We start from the raw sequence: 27,810 nt of genomic DNA, 5'->3' as shown, positions 1-27,810 counted from the left end.
ATCAAACTGTCCACTTAGGAAGCAGCACTGATTGACAATACATTTCACACGCTGTTGTGAAAATGGAATAGACAACAGGTGGAAATTATAGGCAATTAGCAAGACACCCCCAATAAAGGACTGGTTTTGCAGGTGGTGACCACAGACCACTTCTCAGTTCCTATGCTTCCTGGCTGATGTTTTGGTCACTTTTGAATGCTGGCGGTGCTTTCACTCTAGTGGTAGCATGAGACGGAGTCTACAACCCACACAAGTGGCTCAGATAGTGCAGCCAGGATGGCACATCAATGCGAGCTGTGGCAAGAAGGTTTGCTGTGTCTGTCAGCGTAGTGTCCAGAGCATGGAGGCGCTACCAGGAGACAGGCCAGTACATCAGGAGACGTGGAGGAGGCCGTAGGAGGGCAACAACCCAGCAGCAGGATTGCTACCTCCGCCTTTTTGCAAGGAGGAGCAGGAGGAGCACTGCCAGAGCCCTGCAAAATGACCTCCAGCAGGCCACAAATGTGCATGTGTCTGCTCAAATGGTCAGAAACAGACTCCATTAGGGTGGTATGAGGGCCCGACGTCCACAGGTGGGGGTTGTGCTTACAGCCCAACACCGTGCAGGACGTTTGGCATTTGCCAGAGAACACCAAGATTGGCAAATTCGCCACTGGCGCCCTGTGCTCTTCACTGATGAAAGCAGGTTCACACTGAGCACGTGACAGACGTGACAGAGTCTGGAGACGCCGTGGAGAACGTTCTGCTGCCTGCAACATCCTCTAGCATGACCGGTTTGGCGGTGGGTCAGTCATGGTGTGGGGTGGCATTTCTTTGGGGGGCCGCACAGCCCTCCATGTGCTCGCCAGAGGTAGCCTGACTGCCATTAGGTACCGAGATGAGATCCTCAGACCCCTTGTGAGACCATATGCTGGTGCGGTTGGCCCTGGGTTCCTCCTAATGCAAGACAATGCTAGACCTCATGTGGCTGGAGTGTGTCAGCAGTTCCTGCAAGAGGAAGGCATTGATGCTATGGACTGGCCCGCCCGTTCCCCAGACCTGAATCCAATTGAGCTCATCTGGGACATCATGTCTCGCTCCATCCACCAACGCCACGTTGCACCACAGACTGTCCAGGAGTTGGCGGATGCTTTAGTCCAGGTCTGGGAGGAGATCCCTCAGGAGACCATCCGCCACCTCATCAGGAGCATGCCCAGGCGTTGTAGGGAGGTCATACAGGCACGTGGAGGCCACACACACTACTGAGCCTCATTTTGACTTGTTTTAAGGACATTACATCAAAGTTGGATCAGCCTGTAGTGTGGTTTTCCACTTTAATGACCTCCATGGGTTGATACATTTGATTTCCATTGATAATTTTTGTGTGATTTTGTTGTCAGCACATTCAACTATGTAAAGAAAAAAGTATTTAATAAGATTATTTCATTCATTCAGATCTAGGATGTGTTATTTTAGTGTTCCCTTTATTTTTTTGAGCAGTGTATTTCAGACATACTATGTAAACGTGTATTCAGACCGTTTATATTATACCTCAGTGGTTCAGACATGAACAAGGAATATTGGACATGAAGAAAAAAGTTTAAGAGCGTGGCATTGTGGGACTTTTTTTAAAAACCACGTAATTTTCACTGGCCATAGAAGGCATACTCTGCCAACCCAAAGAAGGGAAAACAAAGCATATTTTGCTCAGCTAGCTGTAATTTGTTTAAAAATGGACCAAATAGAAAGCTCAACTTCCCCTACAGCTGAAAAGGATGAATATGCGAAGAAAGAAGTATGGTGTTTGACACGAGTCGGGAAACATTTGGACTGGCTCCGCTTGTTCGAGAATACAGAGGTAACTAACGTTAGCAAATTTCGCCGCGAACCAAACTGGTTGAATGTACATTTTAGTGACTTGGCTAGCTGTTTGGTGCTAAAGTTGATATAACTGGAACCTCAACCTACTAGCTAGTTACCTACTAGACTGCTTGCTAAATCACTATAGAACGCGCAATTGTAATATCGCAACAAAACTGATTCGATTACATTACACAGGAGTCAAGACCTGTGTTCGAATAGCCATGCTAACATACTGTATGCTACATACTTAATGAGTATATACTACATACTATTAGTTCATTTTAGTATACTGTAAACGAACGGTATCCTTTCAGTTGAACGTACTAGCGCTTCGCCTGTCTACCGGACGTTGATGCTGTTGCTATGCAACCTCTTGCTAGCTTGTTAGCATAACAAATTACTAGCCAGACATTTTACGACTTCGGGTGTGTTCTTAAATTCAATCTGGAGGGCCAGAGTGCGCTCTTGGCTTTCGTAAATTCAGAACGTTGTCAGATTGTCTGTTTGTAAATTCGGAACGCACACTTGAGCTCTGGCGGAGGAGTAGGGTTGATTCGAGCGTTCTGACATTACAACGGCAGTCAAGCACCCAACCCAAGCTAGCTACTTCCAGACACAAATGAGAGAACACCTCAGTCTGACCATTTTACTCGCCCTGGCAGAGCTGGTTAGGCAGTTTTCATGTTATCCAGAGCGTTGGTGACTGTAACTGTGCTGCTGGCAACAATTTAATAACGTTTTTTTTGTCGATGTTTGCTGACACCGGCCATATTCAACCGGTGTTGAGTGTTTGTAAATTCATCAGTTCTTCTGTGCTCTGCATTACACTCAGACTAGAGTGCTCTGAAATCCGAGTAGATAGCCAGAGCGAATGTACGAAAGCACCCGAATGTCAATTGAGAACGCACAACGACTATACCAGCTAAGAATGAAGGGAATAATCAAGTCAATAAACGTTGGGTAGTTAGTTAGCATATATTTAATATACTGGCACGTTTGATGTATTAGTAGCCAACTAACGTCAGGTAGCTAGCTAACATACCGGTACATAGTGCTGTAATGATATGCTATGTGGTTTGTAAGGATATCGTAGCTAACAAATTATCAGCCAACATAACGTGTAGGTAATTTATTTGAAAAGTCATTACTTTATTACATTGCTCAACATTTTCTTAACATTTGGCATAATTAGTTAAAGCAATGAATTTGTATCCGCTCTCGTTGGTTTTCGGCTGTATATTTAACGCCATTTTCATAAAATCTGAAAACTGAAGCCACGGCCGGAAATAGTGTCCACTGCTTGTATACTTCCTATTTTGACGAATGTAGTACGACAACTTTTGGTTTACTACCTATATCCATACTATGACCAATAAGCAAACTATATACTCCATTTACGTCACAAATAGTGCGGTTAGTATGAGTATTCGAACACAGCTAACGATTCTTGGGATGGGGGAGTTTAATATTCTCAAAACCTGTCTATTTGTGGAAAAGTCACCCTGATTAATTATTTAGTAATAGCCCAGTTTACTTATTTAGTTATGGCGCTGTCTACATCTAACGACTTGATTTTATTATTATTATTTTAAAAATATTGAAATAAATTATTAAATATTAAAGCATTGGACCTCTCACTAAAGGTTTTAGTCATACAAAAACGGAATTTAAATCCGAACTGGTTCTCTAGCAGATTAGTAAAAGTGGCTCACCCTGTGTTCAAGAATAGCCTTTTCCCCTTAATTCAGATTACCTCTCACTTTCGGTTATTTGAAAATGAAATAATCTCCAAACTATCGCTATTTTTAAAACAAGCAATAGAAAGCTGTTTGCAATTTCTGTTTAATCCACCAGAAAAGACAGAACAAATATTATGTGGTTAAACTGAAATGTACTACACAATAAAAACATGCAATATATATACACAAAAAAAATATATGTATGCACGCATGACTGTAAGTCGCTTTGGATAAAAGCGTCTGCTAAATGGCATATTATTATTATTATTATTATATATATATAGATAGATAGATAGATGGAACATTGCTGCGGGGACTTGCTTCCAATCAGCCACAAGAGCATTAGTGAGGTCAGGGACTGATGTTGGGCGATTAGGCCTGGGTCGCAGTCAGGGTTCCAAATCATCCCAGAGGTGTTTGATGGAGTTGAGGTCAGGGCTTCCACACCGATCTTGACAAACCATTTCTGTATGGACCTCGCTTTGTGCATGCGGGCATTGTCATGCTGAAACAGGAAAGGGCCTTCCCCAAACTGTTGCCACAAAGTTGGAAGCATATAATTGTCTAGAATGTCAATGTAGCGTTAAGATTTCCCTTCACTGGAACTAAGGGGCCTAGCCTGAACCATGAAAAACAGCCCCAGACCATTATTCCTCCTCCACCAAACTTTACAGTTGGCACTATGCATTGGGGGAAGGGAGCGTTCTCCTGGCATCCGCCAAACCCAGATTCATCCGTCGGACTGCCAGATGGTGAAGTGTGATTCGTCACTCCAGAGAACGCGTTTCCACTGCTCCAGAGTCCAATGGCGGAAAGCTTTACACCACTCTAGCCGACGCTTGGCATTGCGCGTGGGGTTCTTACATGCTGACTAGACCGGGCACGCGTCATCGCGCGCATGTTGATTTTGTCCATCCACACCAGACGCGATCAGGACACGCAGGTTGAAATATCAAAACAAACTCTGCGCCAACTATATTAATTTGGGGACAGGTCGAAAAAAACATAACATTCATGGCCAATTAGCTAGCTTGCTGTTGCTAGCTAATGTGTCCTGGGATATAAACATTGGGTTGCTATTTTACCTGAAATGCAAAAGGTCATTTTTTTCTGGGTCTTTTGTAGAATTTTTACCTTTTTTGAGTCTCACAAAATCGTGTGATTTTTACTCCGACAATTAATCCACAGATAAAAGTGGAAACCTAGTTAGTTTCGAGTAATCTCTCCTCCTTCAGTCTTCTTCTTCTGTGGACTTTATATGGCAGTTGGAAACGAACTTTAAGGTTTATTACCATCACCAACTGGACTGGAGTGTGGACCTCAGTTAATTTTTCAATCACCCACGTGGGTATATGCTCCTAAAAACCGATGAGGAGATGGGAGAGGCGGGACTTGCAGCGTGTCAAAAATAGAACAAAGTTCTATTTTAGCGCTTGGCTACGCAGACGCTCGCTATCAGTTTGGATGAAGTGATTGAATAACATGTATGTGTACATTTATTTTGCAACGCTTGCGCACTTAAAGCAAGCGGTTTGGTCAGCATGTTAGGCTTGTGTGCGGCTGCTTGGCCATGGAAACCCATTTCGTTAAGCTCCCGACTAACCGTTCTTGTGCTGACGTTGCTTCAAGAGGCAGTTTGGAACTCAGTAGTGAGTGTTACACCGAGGACAGACTATTTTTACACGCTACGAACTTCAGCGGTCCTGTTCTGTGAGCTTGTGTGGCCTACCACTTTGCAGCTGAGCCAATGTTGCTCTTAGACGGCTTTTCCAAGCTGTTTAAAGGCACAGTCAACTTAGTGTATGTAAACTTCTGACCCACTGGAATTGTGATACAGTGAATTATTGTCTGTAAACAATTGTTGGAAAAATTAAGTGTCATGCACAAAGTAGATGTCCTAACCGACTTGCCAAAACTATAGTTTGTTAACAAGAAATTTGTGGAGTGGTTGAAAATGAGTTTTAATGACTCCAACCTAAGTCTATGTAAACTTCCGACTTCAACTGTATTTGTATTTATTTTAAAAAATTGCCTTGTCTGTGCATTCGTTAATACCGTATACCCCGGTATGGTACAGAGACGGTATGAAAATCTGGATACCGCCCGACCCTATTTCTCGCAGGTATGAAAGATAAGTTCCTTTATGTTTCCAAAAATGTACCGCAAGCGACGCATGTTAAACGCTCACACCAGTAGAAATCCACATTTTCCATCTGAAAGAAGATGGCCAGATTATACAAAAACAATGTAAGTCATAGTTTTAGTCAAAGTATGATATATTTGGTCTTGAAGTGAAAACCGAACTGCCCGCTTAATCTCTTTTGCTATGAAATGACATGTACATTATTTTTCTCATACGTTTAGTTTCAGGGGCTGGGTTTTATTTGAATAGGACCTCCCACCAGCATGGCATTGTTTATTATTCAGAATCAACTGCAAAGTTCGCGGCGCAAGTAAGCTGAGCAGGGCAGGCCCTGGATGTTCTGCCGCCCTAGGCGAGACAAACTGCCGCCCCCCTCCATTCCCCGCTAAACTATGTACAGCAGTGGTCGGCAATCGGTTTGGCCTTGGGTCAATTTCTTTCTCCGCTAAAAGTCAAAGGAACAGAACATAATAGCAGTCCAATTTATAGGCCTACACTACAAATGAAACACACTTTTTTACACATCTGGTTAGTAGGCTATCTAATCAGTTCAATGTCAATAACAGCCTAATATTTTCAATCTGATTACACTGATAAAATCTACAATGCGTCAATTTTAAATTAAGTTTTTTTTATATTTCTTTGTGCGTTGATTGGGTAAAAACACCTTGCAATCAAAAGAAAAGGTTGGGCTGAAAAAGTTTCACAGGAAGAATGGACAGAGAAATAGGCATTCTTACCATATTTCTCCAATGTCAAACCAGAGTGTCTTGTTTGCAAATAATGAAATCTTAGACATCCTTATGAATCTAAGCATGGCACTTTCAAAAGTTACCTTTCCACCCAGAAAGACACTACCGACGCAGAAAGATGTAATCTTCAACTGCTGGCTACTCCATTGCGTAACCCAACAACTTAAGTGCTTCCCTAAAAGCTGCCTGGGTTTTAACAAACATGTTCTGTTTTCAGAAAGTAAAAATCTCAATATGGACAGAATAGCAAATTCAAATATTTTGTCTCTAATATTATAGGTTGCAGCTCAGCTTCAGAATGTCATAGAGAGGAATCAGTATATCCCCATATGCATCGGAGTCAAGTCTTTCGCAGGCATTTTTAAAGCTTGTTTTTACCATAAGGCATCATTGAGTTAAGCATTGTTATAGAACACTTTATATAGTCTGGATACTTTTTTATGTATTTATTCCAAAATATAAAGCTAACAATAGGAGTCCTTTTTGCCCTTTTCTTTATCAAAGGGTATGGGATACCCTCATTCAATTCGAACCCTAGCTTTAACCAAACACACCAAGCCCTTCCCAGATGCGGAGGTATTTAAGGAGTGCATGCAACAGTATTGGAGGATTTGGCTATACCGTCTATGGATAGCATAATTGTTTGTCAAACATTTAAGGCTACCACTTTTTTGAATAGGAAGAAATAGGCTCCAATTCTATGATTAGGCCCATACATAATGTTAGTTCGCGCTTGCACATATAGGAGGTCCCTTACCGGGCAGAAAGGAATTTTACTTTAACTCCTGCATCAGAGAGTTACAATGTTGCAATCACCATGCAGCCAACTTCCTATAGTAAGAACGTTTCTTACTAAAAATATGACACCTGTTGTCACACATGGCACGACCCCACAATTGTTACAATAAATATTAAACTTTTATTTAACATTTAACATCCTTTAATATTCCTGTAGAACTGTAAAGAGTGCGATCATTTGAGCTTTGGAAACAAGTGCTTTCATAAATGCATGGCGGGCCATATTTCGCTGGAGCAGTGTAAAATAAGCTTTCTGTCAAAGACCCAGCCTTAACGAATGTTGTTTATTTATATATTGAATTTGAATATCCAACATCAGTTTCAGCATTTCTTCATTTCATGGCCCAGCTAGAGTGACTTATTTTCCTCTTCTGTGGTGCTGCATTGCAGTCAGCGACGTTTTCTCTCAGTAGCTGTCCATGGTCCTGAAATCAAATCATCTGAGGGACACAGAGGGAGAGAGAGAGCGAGATTAGGATGTAGTCTATTTAAGTCTAAAAATTAGAGTAAACAGGCGATAGATAATTGTGTAATCTTCCAAATTACTCTGTGATAGAATTAATGCGAGTGTGTGATCAATGCTTACCTTTTATTCAAAGACGAGTTAACTTGCCTGGCCTTCCTGGCAGCAAAAGCATGCACTACTTCTTGGAGGGTGATTTTGTAACGCACGGGTGTCATAGCCTCCACCTGGCTCTCCCATCTCATCTCATGGTGCTGAGGGATTTCACTGTGAGCCCATCTCTTACGTACTCTTTCAGCAAGTCCCAGCGGTGTGTAGATCCGGATAAAATGTATAAATATCTTGGATGGTGTTAACTCAGCCGCCTCCAAGCAACCCAATACTGCATCAGGGAGAAGAAGGTGCGCTCTGCAATGGCACAAAAAAAGGCCCTCTGATATCCTGCACTCGCTTTTGAAATCCACTGTGCCTCCCCCGCATATTCACCCTGTTGTCATACCCCTGCCCTCTCATGTCCATGATGGCGATGCCATGTAGTTTTGAGATGAGCAACTCGGTCATGCCCGCCCCCGTTGCGTCAAGCAGGTCACTAAACTCCAGGAATTGCGCTCTCGTGAGCACTGACCGATCATCCTCGGTTGAAACCAAACGCACCATCATGGTTATCTGCTCTGTTTTGCTCTTGTCTGGTGTGCTATCAAATTCTAGAAAAATATTTGACTGCTTTTAGCTCACTGCCGACTGTCTGCTAGATCTGTCTTGTGCCAGTATGTCAATGATTTCTGGATTATTTTACAGAGGTATTGCACGTGTTTCTTTTGGTGTGCACTCTCCTTACATGCTCCTTCATGATTCCATCAAAGATACCCAGCATTTCCACAAACTTCAGAAAGTTCCCATTATTTGGCTCGTTCAGCCTGTCGGTGGTCCCACGTAGTGCAATGTTCTGGGTGGCCATTACGCGGATCAGGGCTATTAGCCTCTGCAGCACCTGCTGCCAGTGGAGAATCTCTCTGTCAATAGCCCGTTGGGCTTGGGCATCGATAGTTTGCTTGGACACCAGCCTGATCTCCAGCTCCTTCCACCTCTGGAATCTATCTAGGTGGTCATGTGACTTCTCATGTGAGCTGAGGAGGTGGCACAGATTGTTCCAGTCCCTGGTTCCATCTCTGACCAGCGCAGATTTTCACTCGTGTGAAAAATGTTTGCCGCAAAAAAAGAATGCTGCATCGTTTAGCTTGGAATAGACAAGCCATGGTCTCTCCACTCTCCCTGTTCGCCATCCTCCTATTGTAGTGGGCCACCGAAAATATTTGTTGCCTCATCTCTTGGGAAATTCCCCTCCTTATCCTGATGTGGCCCAGCCTGCACTAACATGTCCCGTAAAGATCCATTCATATCTTTTGGCCGCTCACCAGGGTCTTTTATGTTTTTGGTCTGGGAGTCGGATTTAGCAGCAGCACCACTCATCGGGAACATGGAGTGACGAATCTGAGTTCGGGTCCCAGATAGTACGGTTGCTTGGAGGTGTGGGCTAGGCCTGGTGCGACCACCTGTTCTTGTCCACCCAGAGAGCTGTCATCATCGGTGGAAGTGGATTGCTCGGACTCCTCCGGTTTGCTGCTAGAACCACCGAACGGGGGCTCGTCTGTCTCGGTAAATGAACGGCCTGTCCTCGGAGGCTTGTTCTCCACACCGGCTGATGGACATTGCTGCACACTGGTACATTTCTGCAGCGAATCTCTTAAGCTTAGAGGTTGTGCCTCTTTTCTCATTATTTTATATTTTTTATATTCGCTTCCTGATAGTTTTTGTCTCTTAGACATGGCAGGAAATTTGGTTGCAAATCTCTATAGCTTACTTTTAGCTGAAATTATTTCCACCAGTAGCTAGCTAACGTTAACAGGCTAGGTTAGGCTACTGCCGTAATCACTAATCGTCTTCGTCACACGCACACATAAAAAAAAAAGTTAATTGTCAGATTAATTTGTATTAATGTTTCACAATTGGATAATCCCATAAAAACACACACATATCACCATAGCTACCAAGGATAGTGGGAGTGAACTTCTTGAGAAGTGGGAATGGGGTGGGGGTGGGAACTGCAGCAACGGCTATGAGCTGGTGGCTGGGGCGCCGCTGGCGGTGTAGTAGCCAATCAGGGGCGCCGTAGGGTGGCAGCCAATTGCCAAAATGCCGCCCCAAATTCAAGTGCCGGACTGCCTAACCTTGCCTAATGGGAGGGCCGGCCCTGGAGCTGAGCAATATAATAGATCATCTTTGTCTACAGCAAGATGGTTGATACATTTTACATTTTAGTCATTTAGCGGACGCTCTTATCCAGAGCGCCTTACAGTTAGAGTGCATACATCATTTTTCCTTTAAAAAAAATTAATGAATATGTTTCACTCTGGCCGTTTACCATTGAAAGAAATTGTCAGTTCCGGTCTACTTAACGGGGTGGGTCTCCCATAGACACCAATGCAATAGCAGCTGGGTCTGGTCTGCTTAGTTAATTGACATTCATTGAACCAGAAAAAAAACTGCGAGTGGGGTCTCTTCCGTCTCTGGCTACAGCTTTTCGGTGTAGCCTACACTTGGCTGCCTGAGCCATGGAGCAAATTAAAATACGGGTGCAAACTAATAAAAAAACATAATACCATTTTTATAAATAGTAAAATGGCATGATATGATTGCATTTTAGAACTCCGCTCCCCCGTCGCCCCAAAATGAATGATTTTGACCACTAACGTTTTAGGCAAATTCGTTTTGCATGGCCCGGTATGTAGGGGTTGCTCATTTTCGTTCCATTAATCTTAAAGAGAAATCTCCACCCACCTGGGGCACGGGGCCATGCAAAATGAACTCACCCATTGCTTCAATAGTTAGGCTATCCATATTACCGGAGCTTCTATTCTTTCTATTTCTATGGCAGATTCACGGACACAATTTAGATACAAAGCTAGCTAGCTTGCTGAAATGATATCAGAGAGAACAAAGAATATAGCTATTTGAAAATGTCTGTGTACATGTCCAATGATGTCTGGAATCTGACAGTTTCACTGGAATTATCAAGCAGCAAAAGTCAGACAAATGTCAACCCTCAACATGTCAACAGCTCGTATAGGCACGGTTTAGCTGAGAGGTAGGCTGGTAGTCTTTATCTGAAATAATAATTTTCGCTTGACTTACATTATTCCTGTCTTAAATGGTGCTCACACAACTTGCATTAGCTAGCTAAGTTTAGCATGCTAGCTAGTTGCACTGACAGCTGTCAGTCAATGCCTTATTTGTTGTAATTTCTCTACTACACGTGGAAATCACCACAACGTTGCCACCCCCAATTCCTGAATATGTATTAGCAGCCAGCGTCAGTCTTCGAAGTGGAACCTAAACGAGAATTTCAACTCTAGGACAGGAATTACACGAAATAGGTGAGGCAACTTCCTCTGAGGTGGGTCTTTTAATGTTTAGAGCAAGCGTCGGGGCTCTTAAAAAAACTTCCCCGGTCAGAAGATGCTATCGTCAATAGGCGCTAAAGCAGTTAGCCATGGACTAGGCTACCTCATTCATAGACACTAACTGAGTAGCCTCGTATGTGTACAAATGAATAACACCAGTCGCAGTTCTCACAAACCGAATGTTGGGTAGCTAACTTTTGTAGTGCTAGTTCAAGACACAAGCCACCTTGTTTAACTAGCAAACATTACAATATCATCACATCTCTTCTCTATGATAGCAGAGTAAGATTCCAGAGATTTCTCTGTCTGCATATGCTGTTTCTTGTAAACATTAGCTATGCCAAAAATTATAACAGGAGCTACTGTGAATCAAATTCTCTGGCCTACGCTCCACTCTTGTCTCAGGTTACAATTGGACGTGGCTTAAATGTCACTCACCAGCTCATGTCCACAAGCTGCCCCCTAATGATATCCAGACTGCACTGTATGTTCAAGCAACGAGACGACGGCCAATGGACAGTGACCGACAAGAAGGTACAGCTTCTCCATGTATCCATTTTAAAATGAAACGGTGAGTCTGTTAATAAGCTGTAAGCAGTTTACATTTGTTTTTTTTCTAGAGTCTTAATGGTGTGTGGGTGAATGGAGAACGAATTCCTGTGGATAAAGCTCAATTGCTGATGCTCGGGGACTCGATAAAGCTGGGAGTGCCCCTTGTTGGCACCAAAGTGGAGCATGAGTACATACTGATTCTGCAGCGCCTCGAGGACATCAAACCCTACCTAGCGAAGGGTCCTAGTGAAGTTGCCTGCACTGCCTCCAGAACCAAGAAGACTAAGAGGAAATTGAACTCTGATGAACTGGAGCCTTCGACCTCGTTTAAATCCAAGCTCTACCTCTGCTCTGCCACAGACAAGCCCCGGGAGAGGCCAGGAACCAGGGTACGGGAGGAGGCCGGGCCCAGCGTGCAGCAGGGTCAGAGGCTGGACTTGCCTCCAGAGGGACTCAGCAGTCCTATCAGGAATCTGTCCAACTTACAAACGTACGTATGTTGCTACTAGTGCTTCACTCATGTCTAACCTCTTGGACAGGTTTTATGTAGTAAAAGTGAATAGCTCTCTCAATTGTCAAAAAATCTGTACTCCCCTTTGTCTGCACCAATTGGAAAATACTTGACAAGTAAAACGATATGGTGGAAGCTTATCATTAGGTTGGCTTTCAGCAGGTAAATTATTTTAGATCAGCGCGATGAATGGGGGGAAAGGAGGACTGATTTTTTGGGGGGGACAATACAACTCTATGCACAAGGACTACTTTCAACAATTTCCACAGATTTTGCAAAAACACATTTACTGGAAGAACCGTGCAGATGCAAAGTTTGGTAACAGAATTTCAGTAAAATCTCCCTTAGTTTGTGACAACGTTTTCCAAAAGCTCTGTTAAATGTCTGCTCTGAATTAAGATTCAAAGATGTCTGAAAGAATCGTGTGTCGACTCTGTCATGACACCTCTTGGTTATTGAACTACTTTGAGTGAAGTGGATTTACACCTGGTAACGGAATTGCATCATGGGTTCCTGGTCTGTACTGTACAGAAATGCATAATTATGAATATAATTCTCTTCATGGCAATATAGACTGATTAGGTACACAAAAGTAGATATATGCAATATCCTCCTTTGCATATTTGGGTATTATTCTACACACTGGCTATTTTAATGAGCTCCCCCCAAACAAGACCAAATTTCGTTGGTCCGAACCAAATCTGAAACGATCATGGTTCATGTGGATGTTTCAGAAGTTTGGACATCAAAATACAGCACAGTAGAGCTTAGTACAGTACACGACAGAACAGTAGAGTTTAGTACAATACATTATACTGTACTCAACTCTAGTGTGCTCTACTGTACAGTACAGTACCAGACTGCACTCTACTGAACTATACTCAACTTTTTTTTACTGTACTCTACTGTACTCTGCTGTCCAAATTTGTGAAACAGACTTCTACGATTGGACTAAATCTGAACCAACAATGGATGTCTATGTATTTAGATCAAAACGGCTGTATTGGACCTTTTTAAACTTACAGAAGGCAGATACATTTCTCAAAAACTAAATGTAAGTGTTAAGATTAGTTGGAAGCAGTCTTTACTGTGTTTTGATGTATTTCTAATACATTTTAAAGGCCCAGTGCAGCCTAAAATCAGTTTTTCCTGTGTTTTTATATCATATTGAACAACAGCTGATGAAACTAACACTGTAAAAGTATATCAAAAAATTGGTCAGTGTTTATTCCCTGATAGTTGCTGGTTGAAAATACAATCTACACAGGACCTGCTAATCAGCAGGTTTGCATGGGCGGGAGTTTCGGCTTTCCATGGTATTTGTATTTATTAAGGATCCCCATTTAGCAGCTACTCTTCCTGGGGTCTAGCAACATTAAGGCAGCTATATACAATTTAAAATATTACATTACATTTCATAACACTTTTCACAACGCATTAAGTGTGTTCCCTCAGGCCACTACTCTATCACATATCTACAATGCAAAATCCATGTGTATGTGTGTGTAGAGTGTGTGTCTTATGCGTGTGGTGTCTCTTCACAGTCCCCGCTGTTCCATAAGGTGTGTTTTTGTTTTTTAAGATCTGATTCTACTGCTTGCGTCAGTTACCTGATGTGGAATAGAGTTCCATGTAGCCATGGCTCTGTCAGGGATCATCAACTAGATTCAGCCGCGGGCCGATTTTGTTTTAAATATATTTGTTTTATTTTATTATTTTTTCTTGAGCTGATGGTTGCAGGGCCGGAACATAATTACAAATCATTTGTAGACTGCAAATTGACCGCAAGAAGGCCAAACAGATATGTTTGACTAAAACATAATCATTTCAAACCTTGCTTACATTTGTATATAATCACGTGTCTCTCTCTTATGTGTGGGAATACTTGGGAATAGATTTCTTAAATTAAAATCAGTTGGAGCTGATTTCCTGATGTCCAACAATGATTTAAAAAGAAAAATGTATTATTATAATTTTTTGGCTCAGAAAACTTGGGTGGCCAAATAAAACCTGCGGGCCGCCAGTTGGGGAACCCTGCTCTATGTGGTACTGTGTGCCTCCCATAGTCTGTTCTTGATTATGGGATTGTGAAGAGACCTTTGGTGGCATGTCTTGTGGGGGTATGCATGGGTGTCCGAGCTGTGTGCTAGTACTTTAAACAGACACCTCGGTGCATTCAACATGCCAACACTTCTTACAAAAACAAGTAGTGATGAAGTCTATCTCTCCTCCACTTTGAGCCATGAGAGATTTACATGCATATTATTGTTAGCTCTCCGTGTACATTTAAGGGCCAGCCGTGCTGCCCTGTTCTGAGCCAATTGTAATTTTCCTAAGTCCCTCTTTGTGGTACCTGACCACACGACTGAACAGTAGTCCAGGTGCGACAACTAGGGCCTGTAGGACCTGCCTTGTTGATAGTGTTGTTTGAAAGGCATAGCAGCGCTTTATAATGGACAGATTTCTCCCCATCTTAGCTACTGTTGTATCAAAATGTTTTGACCATGAGTTTAAAATCCAGGGTTACTCCAAGCAGTTTAGGCACCTCAATTTCCATTTTATTACAATATTTAGTTCAGGTTTAGTGAATGATTTGTCCCAAATACAATGCTTTTAGTATTTTTTTTTAATTTTAAGACCTAACTTATTCCTTGACACCCATTCTGAAACTAACTGCAGCCCTACAGTGAGGGAAAAAAGTATTTGATCCCCTGCTGATTTTGTACGTTTGCCCACTGACAAAGACATGATCAGTCTATAATTTTAATGGTAGGTTTATTTGAACAGTGGGAGACAGAATAACAACAACAAAAATCCAGAAAAACGCATGTCAAAAATGTTATAAATTGATTTGCATTTTAAAGAGGGAAATAAGTATTTGACCCCCTCTCAATCAGAAAGATTTCTGGCTCCCAGATGTCTTTTATACAGGTAACGAGCTGAGATTAGGAGCACACTCTTAAAGGGAGTGCTCCTAATCTCAGCTTGTTACCTGTATGAAAGACACCTGTCCACAGAAGCAAGCAATCAATCAATCAGATTCCAAATTCTCCACCATGGCCAAGACCAAAGAGCTCTCCAAGGATGTCAGGGACAAGATTGTAGACCTACACAAGGCTGGAATGGGCTACAAGACCATCACCAAGCAGCTTGGTGAGAAGGTGACAACAGTTGGTGTGATTATTCGCAAATGGAAGAAACACAAAAGACCTGTCAATCTCCCTCGGCCTGGGGCTCCATGCAAGATGAGAACGGTGAGGAATCAGCCCAGAACTACACGGGAGGATCTTGTCAATGATATCAAGGCAGCTGGGACCATAGTCACCAAGAAAACAATTGGTAACACACTACGCCGTGAAGGACTGAAATCCTGCAGCGCCCGCAAGGTCCCCCTGCTCAAGAAAGCACATATACAGGCCCGTCTGAAGTTTGCCAATGAACATCTGAATGATTCAGAGGAGAACTGGGGGAAAGTGTTGTGATCAGATGAGAGACAAATCGAGCTCTTTGGCCTCAACTCAACTCGCCGTGTTTGGAGAAGGAAGGAATGCTGCCTATGACCCCAAGAACACTATCCCCACTGTCAAACATGGATGTGGAAACATTATGCTTTGGGGGTGTTTTTCTGCTAAGGGGACAGGACAACTTCACCGCATCAAAGGGACAATGGACGGGGCCATGTACCGTCAAATCTTGGGTGAGAACCTCCTTCCCTCAGCCAGGGCATTGAAAATGGGTCGTGGATGGGTATTCCAGGGTATTCCATGACAATGACCCAAAACACACGGCCAAGGCAACAAAGGAGTGGCTCAAGAAGAAGCACATTAAGGTCCTGGAGTGGCCTAGCCAGTCTCCAGGCCTTAATCCCATAGAAAATCTGTGGAGGGAGCTGAAGGATCGAGTTGCCAAACGTCAGGCTCGAAACCTTAATGACTTGGAGAAGATCTGCAAAGAAGTGGGACAAAATCCCTCCTGAGATGTGTGCAAACCTGGTGGCCAACTACAAGAAACGTCTGACCTCTGTGATTGCCAACAAGGGTTTTGCCACCAAGTACTAAGTCAAATACTTATTTCCCTCATTAAAATGCAAATCAATTTATAACATTTTTGACATACATTTTTCTGGATTTTGTTGTTGTTATTCTGTCTCTCACTGTTCAAATAAACCTACCATTTAAAATGATAGACTGATCATGTCTTTGACAGTGGGCAAACGTACAAAATCAGCAGGGGATCAAATACTTTTTTCCCTCACTGTAAGTGTTGGAGTAATTTCAGTCACTGTAGTAGCTGACGTGTAAAGTGTTGAGTCATCTGCATACATAGACACACTGGCTTTACTCAAAGTCAGTGGCATGTCTTTAGTAAAGATTGACAAAAGGAAGGAGCCTAGACAGTTGCCCTGGGGAATTCCTGATTCTACCTGGATTATGTTGAAGAGGCTTCCATTAAAGAACACCCTCTGTATTCTGTTAGACAGGTAACTCTTTAGCCACAATACATATGTTTTTCCAGCAGCAGACTATGATCAATAATGTCAAACAAAACGGCTCCCACAATCTTTTTATCAATTTCTCTCAGCCAATCATCGGTCATTTGTGTAAGTGCCGTGCTTGTTGAATGTCCTTCCTATAAGTGTGCTGAAAGTCTGTTTTCAGTTTGCTTACAGTAAAATAGCATTGTATCTGGTCAAGCACCATTTTTTCCAAAAGTTTACTAAGGGTTGGTAACAGGCTAATTGGTTGGCTATTTGAGCCAGTAAAGGGGGCTTTACTATTCTTGGGTAGCGGAATTACTTTTGCTTCCCTCCAGGCCTGAGGGGGCGCACTTTCTAGTAGGCTAAGATTGAAGATATGTCAAAAAGGAGTGGCAATATCGTCCGCTATTATCCTCAGAAATGTTCCATCCAAATTGTCAGACCCCGGTGGCTTGTCATTATTGATAGACAACAATAATTTTTTCACCTCTTCCACACTCACTTTACGGAATTCTAAATTACAATGCTTTTACCTTTTGATAATTTGAAAAGTTATACTTGGATGTGTAGTGTCAGCATTTGTTGCTGGCATGTCATGGCTAAGTTGACTAATCTTGCCAATGAAAAAATAATTAAAGTAATTGGCAATATCAGTGGGTTTTGTATGAATGAGCCATCTGATTCAATGAATGATGGAGCTGAGTTTGCCTTTTTGCCTAAAATTTGATTTAAGGTTCTCCAAAGCATTTTACTATCGTGCTTTATATCATTTATCTTAGTTTTATATTATAGTTTCTTATTTTTGCTCAGTTTAGTAACATGATTTCTCAATTTGCAGTACGTTTGCCAAATGGTTGTGCAGCCAGACGTATTTGCCATTCCTTTTGCCTCATCCCTCTCAACCATAAACATGTTCAATTCCTCATCAATCCACAGGGATTTAACCGTTTTTAGTAATTTTCGTAATGGGTGCATGCTTCATAGTAACTGGAATAAGCAATTTCATAAATGTATCAAGTGCAGCCTCTGGTTGCTCCTCATTACACACCACAGACCAACAAATATTATTTACATCAACAACATAGGAATCACTACAAAACGTATTGTATGACCTCTTATACACTATATTAGGCCCAGCCTTTGGAACTTTGGTTTTCCTAGATATGGCTACTATATTGTGATCACTACGTCCGATGGAATCTCTTGCACATCTTGCATTCCATTGTTAATACTAATTGTAATTATTTTGCACTATAGCCTATTTATTGCCATACCTCCATAACTTGCTACATTTGCACACACTGTATATATATATATTTTCTGTTGTATGTTTTGACTTTGTTTTTTTACCCCATATGTAACTCTGTTGTTTTTATCGCACTGCTTTGCTTTATCTTGGCCAGGTCGCAGTTGTAAATGAGAACTTGTTCTCAACTGGCTTACCTGGTTAAATAAAGGTAAAATTAAATAAATAAATAAATAAAATTTGGATACTGCTTTAAATTCACATTTCTGCAGTATTAGTAAAGATGTGATTAATGCATGTTGATGATTTCATTCCTGTGCTGTTTGTAACTACCCTGGTAGGTTGACTGATAACCTGAACCAGATTGCAGGGACTGGTAACACTTTGAAGCTTTTTCTTGAGTGGGCAGCTTGATGAAAGTCAGTCTATTTAAATCACCCAGAAAATATTTTAAAAAATCCCTCCTCAATCTACACACACACTACCCCATTATGACAAAGCGAAAACAGGTTTTTAGACATTTTTGCAAATGTATTACAAATAAAAAACAGAAATACCTTATTTACATAAGTATTCAGACCCTTTGCTATGAGACTGGAAATTGAGCTCCGGTGCATACGGTTTCCATTGATCGTACTTGAGATGTTTCTACAACTTGATTGGAGTCCACCTGTGGTAAATTCAATTGATTGGACATGATTTGGAAAGGCACACACCTGTCTATATAAGGTCCCATAGTTGACAGTGCATGCCAGAGCAAAATCCAAGTCATGAGGTCGACGGAATTGTCCGTAGAGCTCCGAGACAGGATTGTGTCGAGGCACAGATCTGGCGAAGGGTTCCAAAACATTTCTGCAGCTTTGAAGTTCCCAAGAACACAGTGGCCTCCATCATTCTTAAATGGAAGAAGTTTGGAACCACTCTTCCTAGAGCTGGCCGCCCGGCCAAACTGAGCAATCGGGGGAGAAGGGCCTTGGTCAGGGAGGTGACCAAGAACCTGATGGTCACTCTGAAAGAGCTCCAGAGTTCCTCTGTGGAGATGGGAGAATCTTCCAGAAGGACAACCATCTCTGCAGCACTCCACCAATCATGCCTTTATGGTAGAGTGGCCAGACGGAAGCCACTCCACAGTAAAAGGCACATGACAGCCCGCTTTGAGTTTGCCAAAAGGCACCTAAAGGGCTCTCAGACTATGAGAAACAAGATGGCACCATCCCTACGGTGAAGCATGGTGGTGGCAGCATCATGCTGTGGGGATGTATTTCAGCGGCAGGGACTGGGAGACTAGTCAGGATAGAGGGAAAGATGAATGGAGAAAAGTACAGAGAGATCCTTGATGAAAACCTTCTCCAGAGTGCTCAGGAGATCAGACTGGGGTGAAGGTTCACCTTCCAACAGGACAAGACCCTAAGCACACAGCCAAGACAACGCAGAAGTGGCTTCGGGACAAGTCTCTGAATGTCCTTGAGTGGCCCAGCCAGAGCCTGGACTTCAACCCGATCTGACATCTCTGGAGAGACCTGAAAATATCTGTGCAGTGACGCTCCCCATCCAACCTGACAGAGCTTGAGAGGATCTGCAGAAAAGAATGAGAGAAACTCCCCAAATACAGGTGTGTCAAGCTTGAATCGTCATACCCAAGAAGTCGCTGTCAAAGGTGCTTCAACAAGGTACTGAGTAAAGGGTCTGAATACTTATGTAAATGTAATATTTTTTCGCTGTCAAAGGTGCTTCAACAAGGTACTGAGTAAAGGGTCTGAATACTTATGTAAATGTAATATTTTTTTATTTTATTTATTACATTTCTAAAACCTGTTTTTGCTTTGTCATTATGGGGTATTGTGTGTAGATTAATTTAATCCATTTTAGAATAAGGCTGTAACGTAACAATGTGGAAAAAGTCAAGGGGTCTGAATACTTTCCGAATGCACTGTATGTTAACGTGGGCTATTTTTTAGCACTTTTCTGCGATGCTTGATTGTTTTTGTTGCTTAACTGGGAAGCTTAGCCCAGGTAGACATGGTCATGTTATTTATGTTAGTGCAGGGTGTGAGCTGCACACAGTGGACTTCCTGCTAGGGCACACCGCCTCAGTGCTAACCGTATAACTCTGGTTCACAGCTGAATGATTACTGCATACAATAGCTGTAGGATCAGCAGAGGCATTCAGGGCAGTAAAGGGACATCATTTAAGTTACTTGCGTTGTGTCTACCAGCGCCCCTGGGATAATGTACATTTGCTGAAGCATTATGACAACTCAGTGACACAATGGTAGGGATTAACTGAGCTGTGCTTGGGTCATTAATAAGTAATTGTCTCAACGCGGCCTTATAATGCTGTATAAGGATCCACGAACCCAAATTATTTGGGTGGATCCTATCACCATGCAGTAAAATGGTTAATAGACCAATAACAAAGAGTTCCAAACCTCTCTGCCAATAACTGCTAGTTTTCCCATTTTCCCCTCCCCTCTCAGACAACTCCCAGACAGTCCTTGCAAAAGTATTGCGTGAGAAATAGCTTTTTGCTGAAGGTACTTAATTGTTACCCAGAAAGATTTGATATTGGGATAACAGCCGCATTGGGTCTTTTTAATACTTTATTTTCTCTTGACGTTTTCTAAGACCCCTTTAACATGTATATGCCTAAACATTTTATTTATTTAAAGGTAGTCTTTCATTTGACACCCAATTTGACATGCTCCTATGAACTTCACATTTTAGTGCTCATGGGTCCTTTTACATGGAAATGCCCCAAATTAAAGTTGATTGACTGTTAGGTACAGCCAGAACATGCTGGTGGTGCGGGAGCGGATGAATGACACCCAGCGGCGGGTGGAGGCCCTGGAGGGGGAGCAGCAGCAGGATGACCCCCACCAGGAGGAGCAGGTGAGGGAGCTGCAGAGCCAGCTGGAGCTGCTCCGGGGCCAGCTTCACAGGATGGAGATGCTGGAGAGGTCCATCAGCGAGACAGAGAAGCTCCTCGAGGTGAGCCTCACTGGGAGATGACATTTATTCTCCATTCATATAAAGTGAATAAGAATATAAACGCAACATGTAAAGTGTTGATTTCATGAGCTGAAATAAAAGATCCCAGAAAACTTCCATACGCACAAAAAGTGTGTATCTCTCAAATTTTGTGCGCAGATTTGTTTACATCACTGTCAGTGAGCATTTCCCCTTTGCCAAGATAATCCATCCACCTGACAGGTGTGGCATATCAAGAAGCTGATTAAACAACATGATCATTACACAGGTGCACCTTGTGCTGGGGACAATAAAAGGCCACTCTAAAATGTTGTTTTAGAGAATTTGGCAGTACATCCAACTGGCCTAACAAACGCAGACCACGTGTAACCACGCCTGCTCAGGACCTCCACATCCGGCTTCTTCACATTCGTCTGAGACACCTGGACAGCTGATGATATTGTGGGTTTGCACAACCAAATAATTTCTGCACAAACTGTCAGAAACCGTCTTAGGGAAGCTCATCTGCGTGCTGGTCGTTCTCACCTTGGTCTTGACCTGACTGCAGTTTGGCTCACCTTCAATGGCCACTAGCATGCTGGAGAAGTGTGCTCTACACGGATTAATCCCGGTTTCAACTGTATCAGGCAGACGGTGTCATGTGGGCGAGTGGTGTGCTGATGTCAATGTTGTGAACAGAGTGCCCCGTGGTGGTGGGTTTATGGTGCGGGCAGGCATAAGCTACAGACAACAAACACAATTCCATTTTATCTATGGCAATTTCAACACACAGAGATCCTGACGAAATCGTGAGGCCCATTGTCGTGCCATTCATCCTCCACCATCACCTCATGTTTCAGCATGATCATGCACGGCCCCATGTCGCAAGGATCTGTGTACAATTCCTGGAAGCTTAAAATGTCCCAGTTCTTCCATGGCCTGCATACTCACCAGACATGTCACCCATTGAGCATGTTGCGATGCTCTGGATCGACGTGTACGACGGCGTGTTAACTTCGCAAAGCCATTGAAGAGGAGTGGGACAACATTCCACAGGCCACAATCAACAGCCTGATCAACACTATGTGAAGGAGATGTCGTGCTACATGAGGCAAATGGTTGTCACACCAGATAATGACTGGTTTTCTACTTTTATTTTACACTACATGGCCAAAAGGATGTGGACACCCCTTCAAATTAGTGGATTCGGCTATTTCAGCCACAAAGTGGTAAATATTGTCTGTCCTTGGTGTAACCCTCACTAATAAGTTCCAAACTGCCTCTGGAAGCAATGTCAGCACAATAACTGTTCGTCGGGAGCTTCATGAAATTGGTTTCCATGGCCGAGCAACCGCACACAAGCCTAAGATCACCATGTGCAATGCCAAGCATTGGCTGGAGTGGTGTAAAGCTCGCCGCCATTGGACTCTGAGCAGTGGAAATGCGTTCTCTGGAGTGATTAATCAAGCTTCACCATCTGGCAGTCCGACGGATGAATCTGGGTTTGGCGGATGCCAGAAGAACGCTACCTGTCCCAATGCGTAGTGCCAACTGTCAATTTTGGTGGAGGAGGAATAATGGTCTGTGGCTGTTTTTTCATGGTTCGGGCTAGGCCCCTTAGTTCCAGTGAAGGGAAATATTAACGCTACAGCATACAATGACATTGTAGACGATTCTGTGCTTCCAACTTTGTGGCAACAGTTTGGGGAAGGCCCTTTCCTGTTTCAGCATGACAATGCCCCCGTGCACAAAGCGAGGTCCATACAGAAATGGTTTGTCGATCTGTGTTTGAAGAACTTGACTGGCCTGCACAGAGCCCTGACCTCAAACCCCATTGAACACTTTTGAGATGAATTGGAACGCCGACTGCGAGCCAGGCCTAATCGCCCATCGGTGCCCGACCTCACCAATGCTCTTGCGGCTGATTTGGATGCAAGTCCCCTCAGCAATGTCTAGTGAAAAGCCTTCCTGGAAGAGTGGAGGCTGTTACAGCAGCAAAGTGGGGACCAACTCCATATTAATGCCCATGATTTTGGAATGAGATGTTCAACAAGCAGGTGTTCATACTGGCAAATGTTTGTTTTAAAGGTGCAAAAAACACAGCACGAAGAGGCGGGTATGAAAAAACAGTTGGAGGAGATGGGTTTGAAAACACAGCTGGAGGAGGCTTTGCAAGAGGTAAGCAACAGAAAACATTCAGCTCTTGTATTAAAGGTGACCTGATGTTACCATAATAATTGAGTGTAACCAATCTTGAATCTGATTGCAATCCATATAGCAAAGAAAAGTCATAGAGGAACTTGCACTCTCTCGACAAAGCTTTGAGGACATCCTCAAGGCCAAAGACAAAGAGCTGGAGGTGACAAAAGTAAGCTACCACCAGTGTGACTTCCTCACTCAATTTAATTTCCTAACCCAGTTGAATGATACTGAAATAAATTGGTGCGGTTTCAAGCCAATGTTTTGTCTTACAGGAAGAGAAGGAGAGGGCGAGAGCTCAAAAGGAGAAGGTGGTAACACAAATGACGGAGGTGCTGGAGAACGAACTTCAATGCATAATTTGTTCTGAGCTCCTCATTCGGGTAAATCTTTTGACCAGTCTTACATCGTTCCCATTGGATAGCAATAAGTGTCTCATGTACTGTGCAATTTACTTCTGTCTGGAAATATAGCTTGTGACTGGAAGATGCTTTTACTGTAATCCTAATCTCAATCTGTAATCCCAATTTTATCACAATGAAAGATTACCTTAAAGGCCCATTGCAGCTGTTTTTATCTCAATATCATATAATTTCTGGGTAATAATTTAGTACCTTACTGTAATAGTTGTACCATTCAAATGGTAAAAAAGAACCAAAAATAGCACACAAACGTCTCAAGCAATACTTTTGCTATGACTGTCTGGGAGTGGTCTGAGTGGGGAGGGGAAAACTAGCTGTTATAGGCAGAGAGGTTTGGCGCTCTCTTTATTGGTCTAATAAAAGTTATACCACCTGGTGATGTCACCAGGCAAGCCAAAACTCCAATCATGCAAAACCTGCTGATTAGAAGGTGCTGTGTAGATTGCAGTGGCGGCTCCTGAAAAAAGTCTCAGGGGGGGCAATTTTTCTGATGATTTAGGTGACCTACACACATTTTTAAAAAGATATGTCCAGCAACAACATGAAGACAGGGGCAGCATATAAGTCAATGCCAGAAGCATTTATTGACTGATCTCAAAAGTGTTGGCTTACAAAAGCAAAATAAGTTATCACAGTAAAAATAATCAAGGGTGTTCTTTCACATTCCTCAACACTGCATAAACAATATGCATTTCCATAAACAAATGAAATATCAGCTGAAAATACAGCATCTTGGTATTTGTTCAGATTGCAGGATCAACAAGAGCTTTTACCACATGGTTGAATTGGAAATATGTGCACCTGAGCATAATTCACAACAAGCAAGCAGGAGCTTTTGATAGAGGCTACTGAAAACATTGATGCAAGTTATTGGTAATAAGAAATTTGTATAGACTTCCATATTCTGCCCTCTTGTATAGATTTGTGAAAATGAACAGTGATAGACATTTTGCCTGAAAACAGAATTTGAAAATAATTTCTAGAAAAGGTAAACACAGCTATCTGTATGGCTTTGTAAAAATTAACAACCATATTCTGGCCAATTGTATAGATTTGTAAATATGAACAACCATATTCTGGCCAATTGTATAGATTTGTAAAAATGAACATGAACAGATTATTTTATTTTTTTTACTTTTTTTAAAATGAAAAATAACTATTTTAAACAACATCAACTGTGAACTGATTTGGGCGTGTGTGTGTTACAGAGACAGACAGGGAGGGACAAAGAGAGAGAGAGGCTACATTACTTGTACTGAAACTGTTCTTCTCTCTTTCAATGCAGCAAAGCGGTCAATGACTTTCTCATTGAAATCAGGCATGCTGAGGACTAGTTCCCTCTCCATGGAAAGCATGGCCAGTGCATTCAGACGTTCCTGGCCCATTGAATTTCGCAGGAATGTCTTAACTCGTGTCAAAGTTGAGAAACATCTCTCAGCTTCAGCTGTTGTCATGGGAGTAGTTATGAGGATGTTCAACAGAGTCACAGTCTCAGAGAACGTCTCCTGGAGGTTGTAGCTCATGAGAACCTGGTACAGTGCCAGTGCACCACAGTTTGACTTTCTCGTCGTCGGCAAAAAGACCGTTCAGTCTCTCCAAAAGCACACTGGCGATTGAGACTGAGGTTGATTCCGAGATGGGAAGGAACTCAAAAAAGCGCTCCTGCACTTTGTGGTTGCTATCTATGTACCTCAGCACAAGCACCAGCTGTGTCTGTGTAGAAACGTCCGTGGTCTCGTCAGCTTGGATAGCTACGAAGTTCGCCGACTTCACCTCCTCCACAATATGTTCCCTCATGACCGCTAGCATACACTCCAGTAGCTCGTTTTGAATGGTCTTTGATGTGAACTTCTTTCAAAGAGACAATCGAGTTGCACTGAACGCTAGCCATCTTGAGTGAGAGAGTAGTACGTGAATTGATTGACGCTGCTACCCGCTCTTTTCTTAGTTACGTTCATGGTTATGTTACGTATGACGAAAGCGCGTAAGTGCAAGCCCTCAGAAACCCATAGAGATTGTATTGAAAGCTCTGATATTTGAAAAAAATAGATTTTACATTACAGTCTATGAGAGACTTCTGGGGCGATTTTCAACCTGACTGAAATCGCCCCAAAAGGGGCGGGGCCATTTGAAGCACGACTTTAGCCTGATTGGACATTTAGTGGCAGATCAGACGTCTAGATTAGAACACTGATAACTACTGTTGCCGTGATATAATTGATTAGAAAAAAAATCCCTTCCTTTTCCCGTTTGGCAGTGCGTCGCCCATATCGCCCTAATAACCAGCAACTATCAGGAAATAACACTGATCAAATATTTGTGCGCTTTTACAGTGTTAGTTTCATCTGTTGTACAATATGATACAAAACACAGGAAAAACAGAATTTTGACTGCACTGGGCCTTTAATCAGAGCTGTTCGGTTTCAATCCTCTTTCATATCTCCCCTACAGGCAGTGACGCTTAACTGCGCCCACAGCTTCTGCCTGCACTGCATCAGAGAGTGGCGCAAGTGGAAGGACGAGTGTCCTATCTGTCGGCAGGCAATCCTGTCGCAGACCCGCTCGCTTGTGCTGGACAACTGCATCGATCGCATGGTGGAGCAGCTCAGCCCCGACATGAAGCAGAGTCGCCTGGCGCTCATCGGTGAGAGGTGCGTTCACCCTGGTCCTAGGTTCGCAGAGGTTGTTGAGGGGAGGCCTTGGAATTCATGGGTGGAGATGTGGTGGATGGATAGATGGATGTTTAAGTGAATTGCAGGGACCATATCCACATGGTGGAGAAACAGAGCTATGGTCCCTGCATTTCCCTATGCACTCGTTGACTGACTTTGATTTCACTTCACTTTTCACTCACGAACATCCGTCCATCTGCCACATCTCCACCCATGAATTCTAAGGTTGTGTTGAGTAGGGAGCAAACGTTTTGAAATGGGGGAGCTACCTGTCCAATTACAGATTTTCATTTTCCATTGCAATACAATTTGCTATGGTGTGTCCTACCGAACACGACCCAGGTCAGTGTGGGTCTATGAAAGGCTCTCATTGTGCCTTCCACTGTGTCTTTCCACACAGCCTAGCCGGAGGAGCTGATGGTGATCAACGACGACGACAGTTGCAGCAGTAACAGTGACCTCTCCATGGATAGCTTCAGCTCCGTAATCTCCTTGGAAGAGAGCGACCATTGGGGCTCCAGCGACGATTCCGATGAGGACAATGACGAGGTTTAGCCCATTTGACGTTGTTACACATTATACATTTCTTTACGTTCATTATAAGCATTTTCCTGAAATGTTCAGGCAAAGACTGTCATAGAGAATGCAGAGAAAGGGAGAAAGTCCATCCTTGCCAGGAAACCAACGCACTCAATATTGTATGACAAATGTCGTTAGTGTTCATATATATTTTTTGTACAAATGTCAGTTTTCTTTGTGTTAATTTATTTTCCAATGAAACGGAATAAAAAAATGTTTCTTAATTTATTTGAAATGTCACTAAATGTAGGTGGCGCCAGTTAAACAAAAAAAAAACATTTTTGTGAGCATGAAACAGTGGTCATTGTTTATTTACCTTTTTTATATGATGGTGAGGGGGTTATTGGTAAACAAATTACAAAACCGTATAATATTGATATAATATAATCTGCTCTTAAGACCAGACAGGGTGGCCGGTAGCCTAGCGGTTAAGAGCAATGGGACGGTAACTGAAAAGCCTCTAGTTTGAAACACCAAGCCGACCAGGTGAAATATATGCAGACGTGCTCTTGAGCAAGCCCCACTTAACCCTAATTGCTCCTGTAAATCACTCTGAATAAGTGTATGATAAATGACAATTATTACATTTATTTTTACAAGTGTGACCCATAGGGCTGACTAGGAAAGTCAAGGCAATATTTTATCTATGTAAGCCATGTCTTGAATACACAGAGGATGGTATGCATACATCCTGACATTGCAATAGCAAAGGTACCTCTATTTTGCCGAAATTCCACTGATCTCAAATTGCACCTTCCAACTACTCTGGCAATTTCACACATCGCAGCATTGCCTAGTAACTAATGCAACTGCTCCTTGTGCCATGAAGGCAAATGGAAAAGTGTGATTGCACCACCATCCCAACAATAATGCTGGAGATATTGCTGGTACTCTTCATGGACAAACAGATGGCTTTTATTTCATTCTCTCTGTGCAGGGTTTTGAATTCCCTTACACAAGGGGATCTTTGAAGATGTTAAAACAATT

At 42.7% G+C, this 27,810-nt stretch overlaps 1 protein-coding gene across 2 annotated transcripts; it reads left to right on the top strand.

The window, feature by feature from the left end:
* Positions 1-1,647: 1,647 nt before the first annotated feature.
* LOC311106645 (E3 ubiquitin-protein ligase rnf8-like) lies at positions 1,648-26,919 on the top strand. Of its 2 annotated transcripts, XM_084149036.1 has the most exons (9): positions 1,648-1,837; positions 11,604-11,732; positions 11,819-12,240; positions 20,765-20,972; positions 23,040-23,129; positions 23,230-23,319; positions 23,426-23,533; positions 26,024-26,223; positions 26,645-26,919. In XM_084149036.1, exons 1-9 carry the CDS (start codon positions 1,712-1,714, stop codon positions 26,694-26,696), a joined length of 1,425 nt encoding a protein of 474 aa, XP_084005162.1. In that variant the 5' UTR covers positions 1,648-1,711; the 3' UTR covers positions 26,697-26,919. The 2 variants fall into 2 exon arrangements, with proteins under 2 accessions (XP_084005162.1, XP_084005161.1); XM_084149035.1 differs by lacking the exon at positions 1,648-1,837 and having other exon boundaries at positions 11,610-11,732; positions 20,771-20,972.
* The last annotated feature ends 891 nt before the right edge of the window (positions 26,920-27,810 follow it).

The sequence above is a fragment of the Coregonus lavaretus genome (assembly GCF_964263955.1).
Source record: "Coregonus lavaretus genome assembly, chromosome: 31".
NCBI classification, from domain to species: domain Eukaryota; kingdom Metazoa; phylum Chordata; class Actinopteri; order Salmoniformes; family Salmonidae; genus Coregonus; species Coregonus lavaretus.
This window is presented reverse-complemented; position numbering and strand designations above follow the sequence as displayed.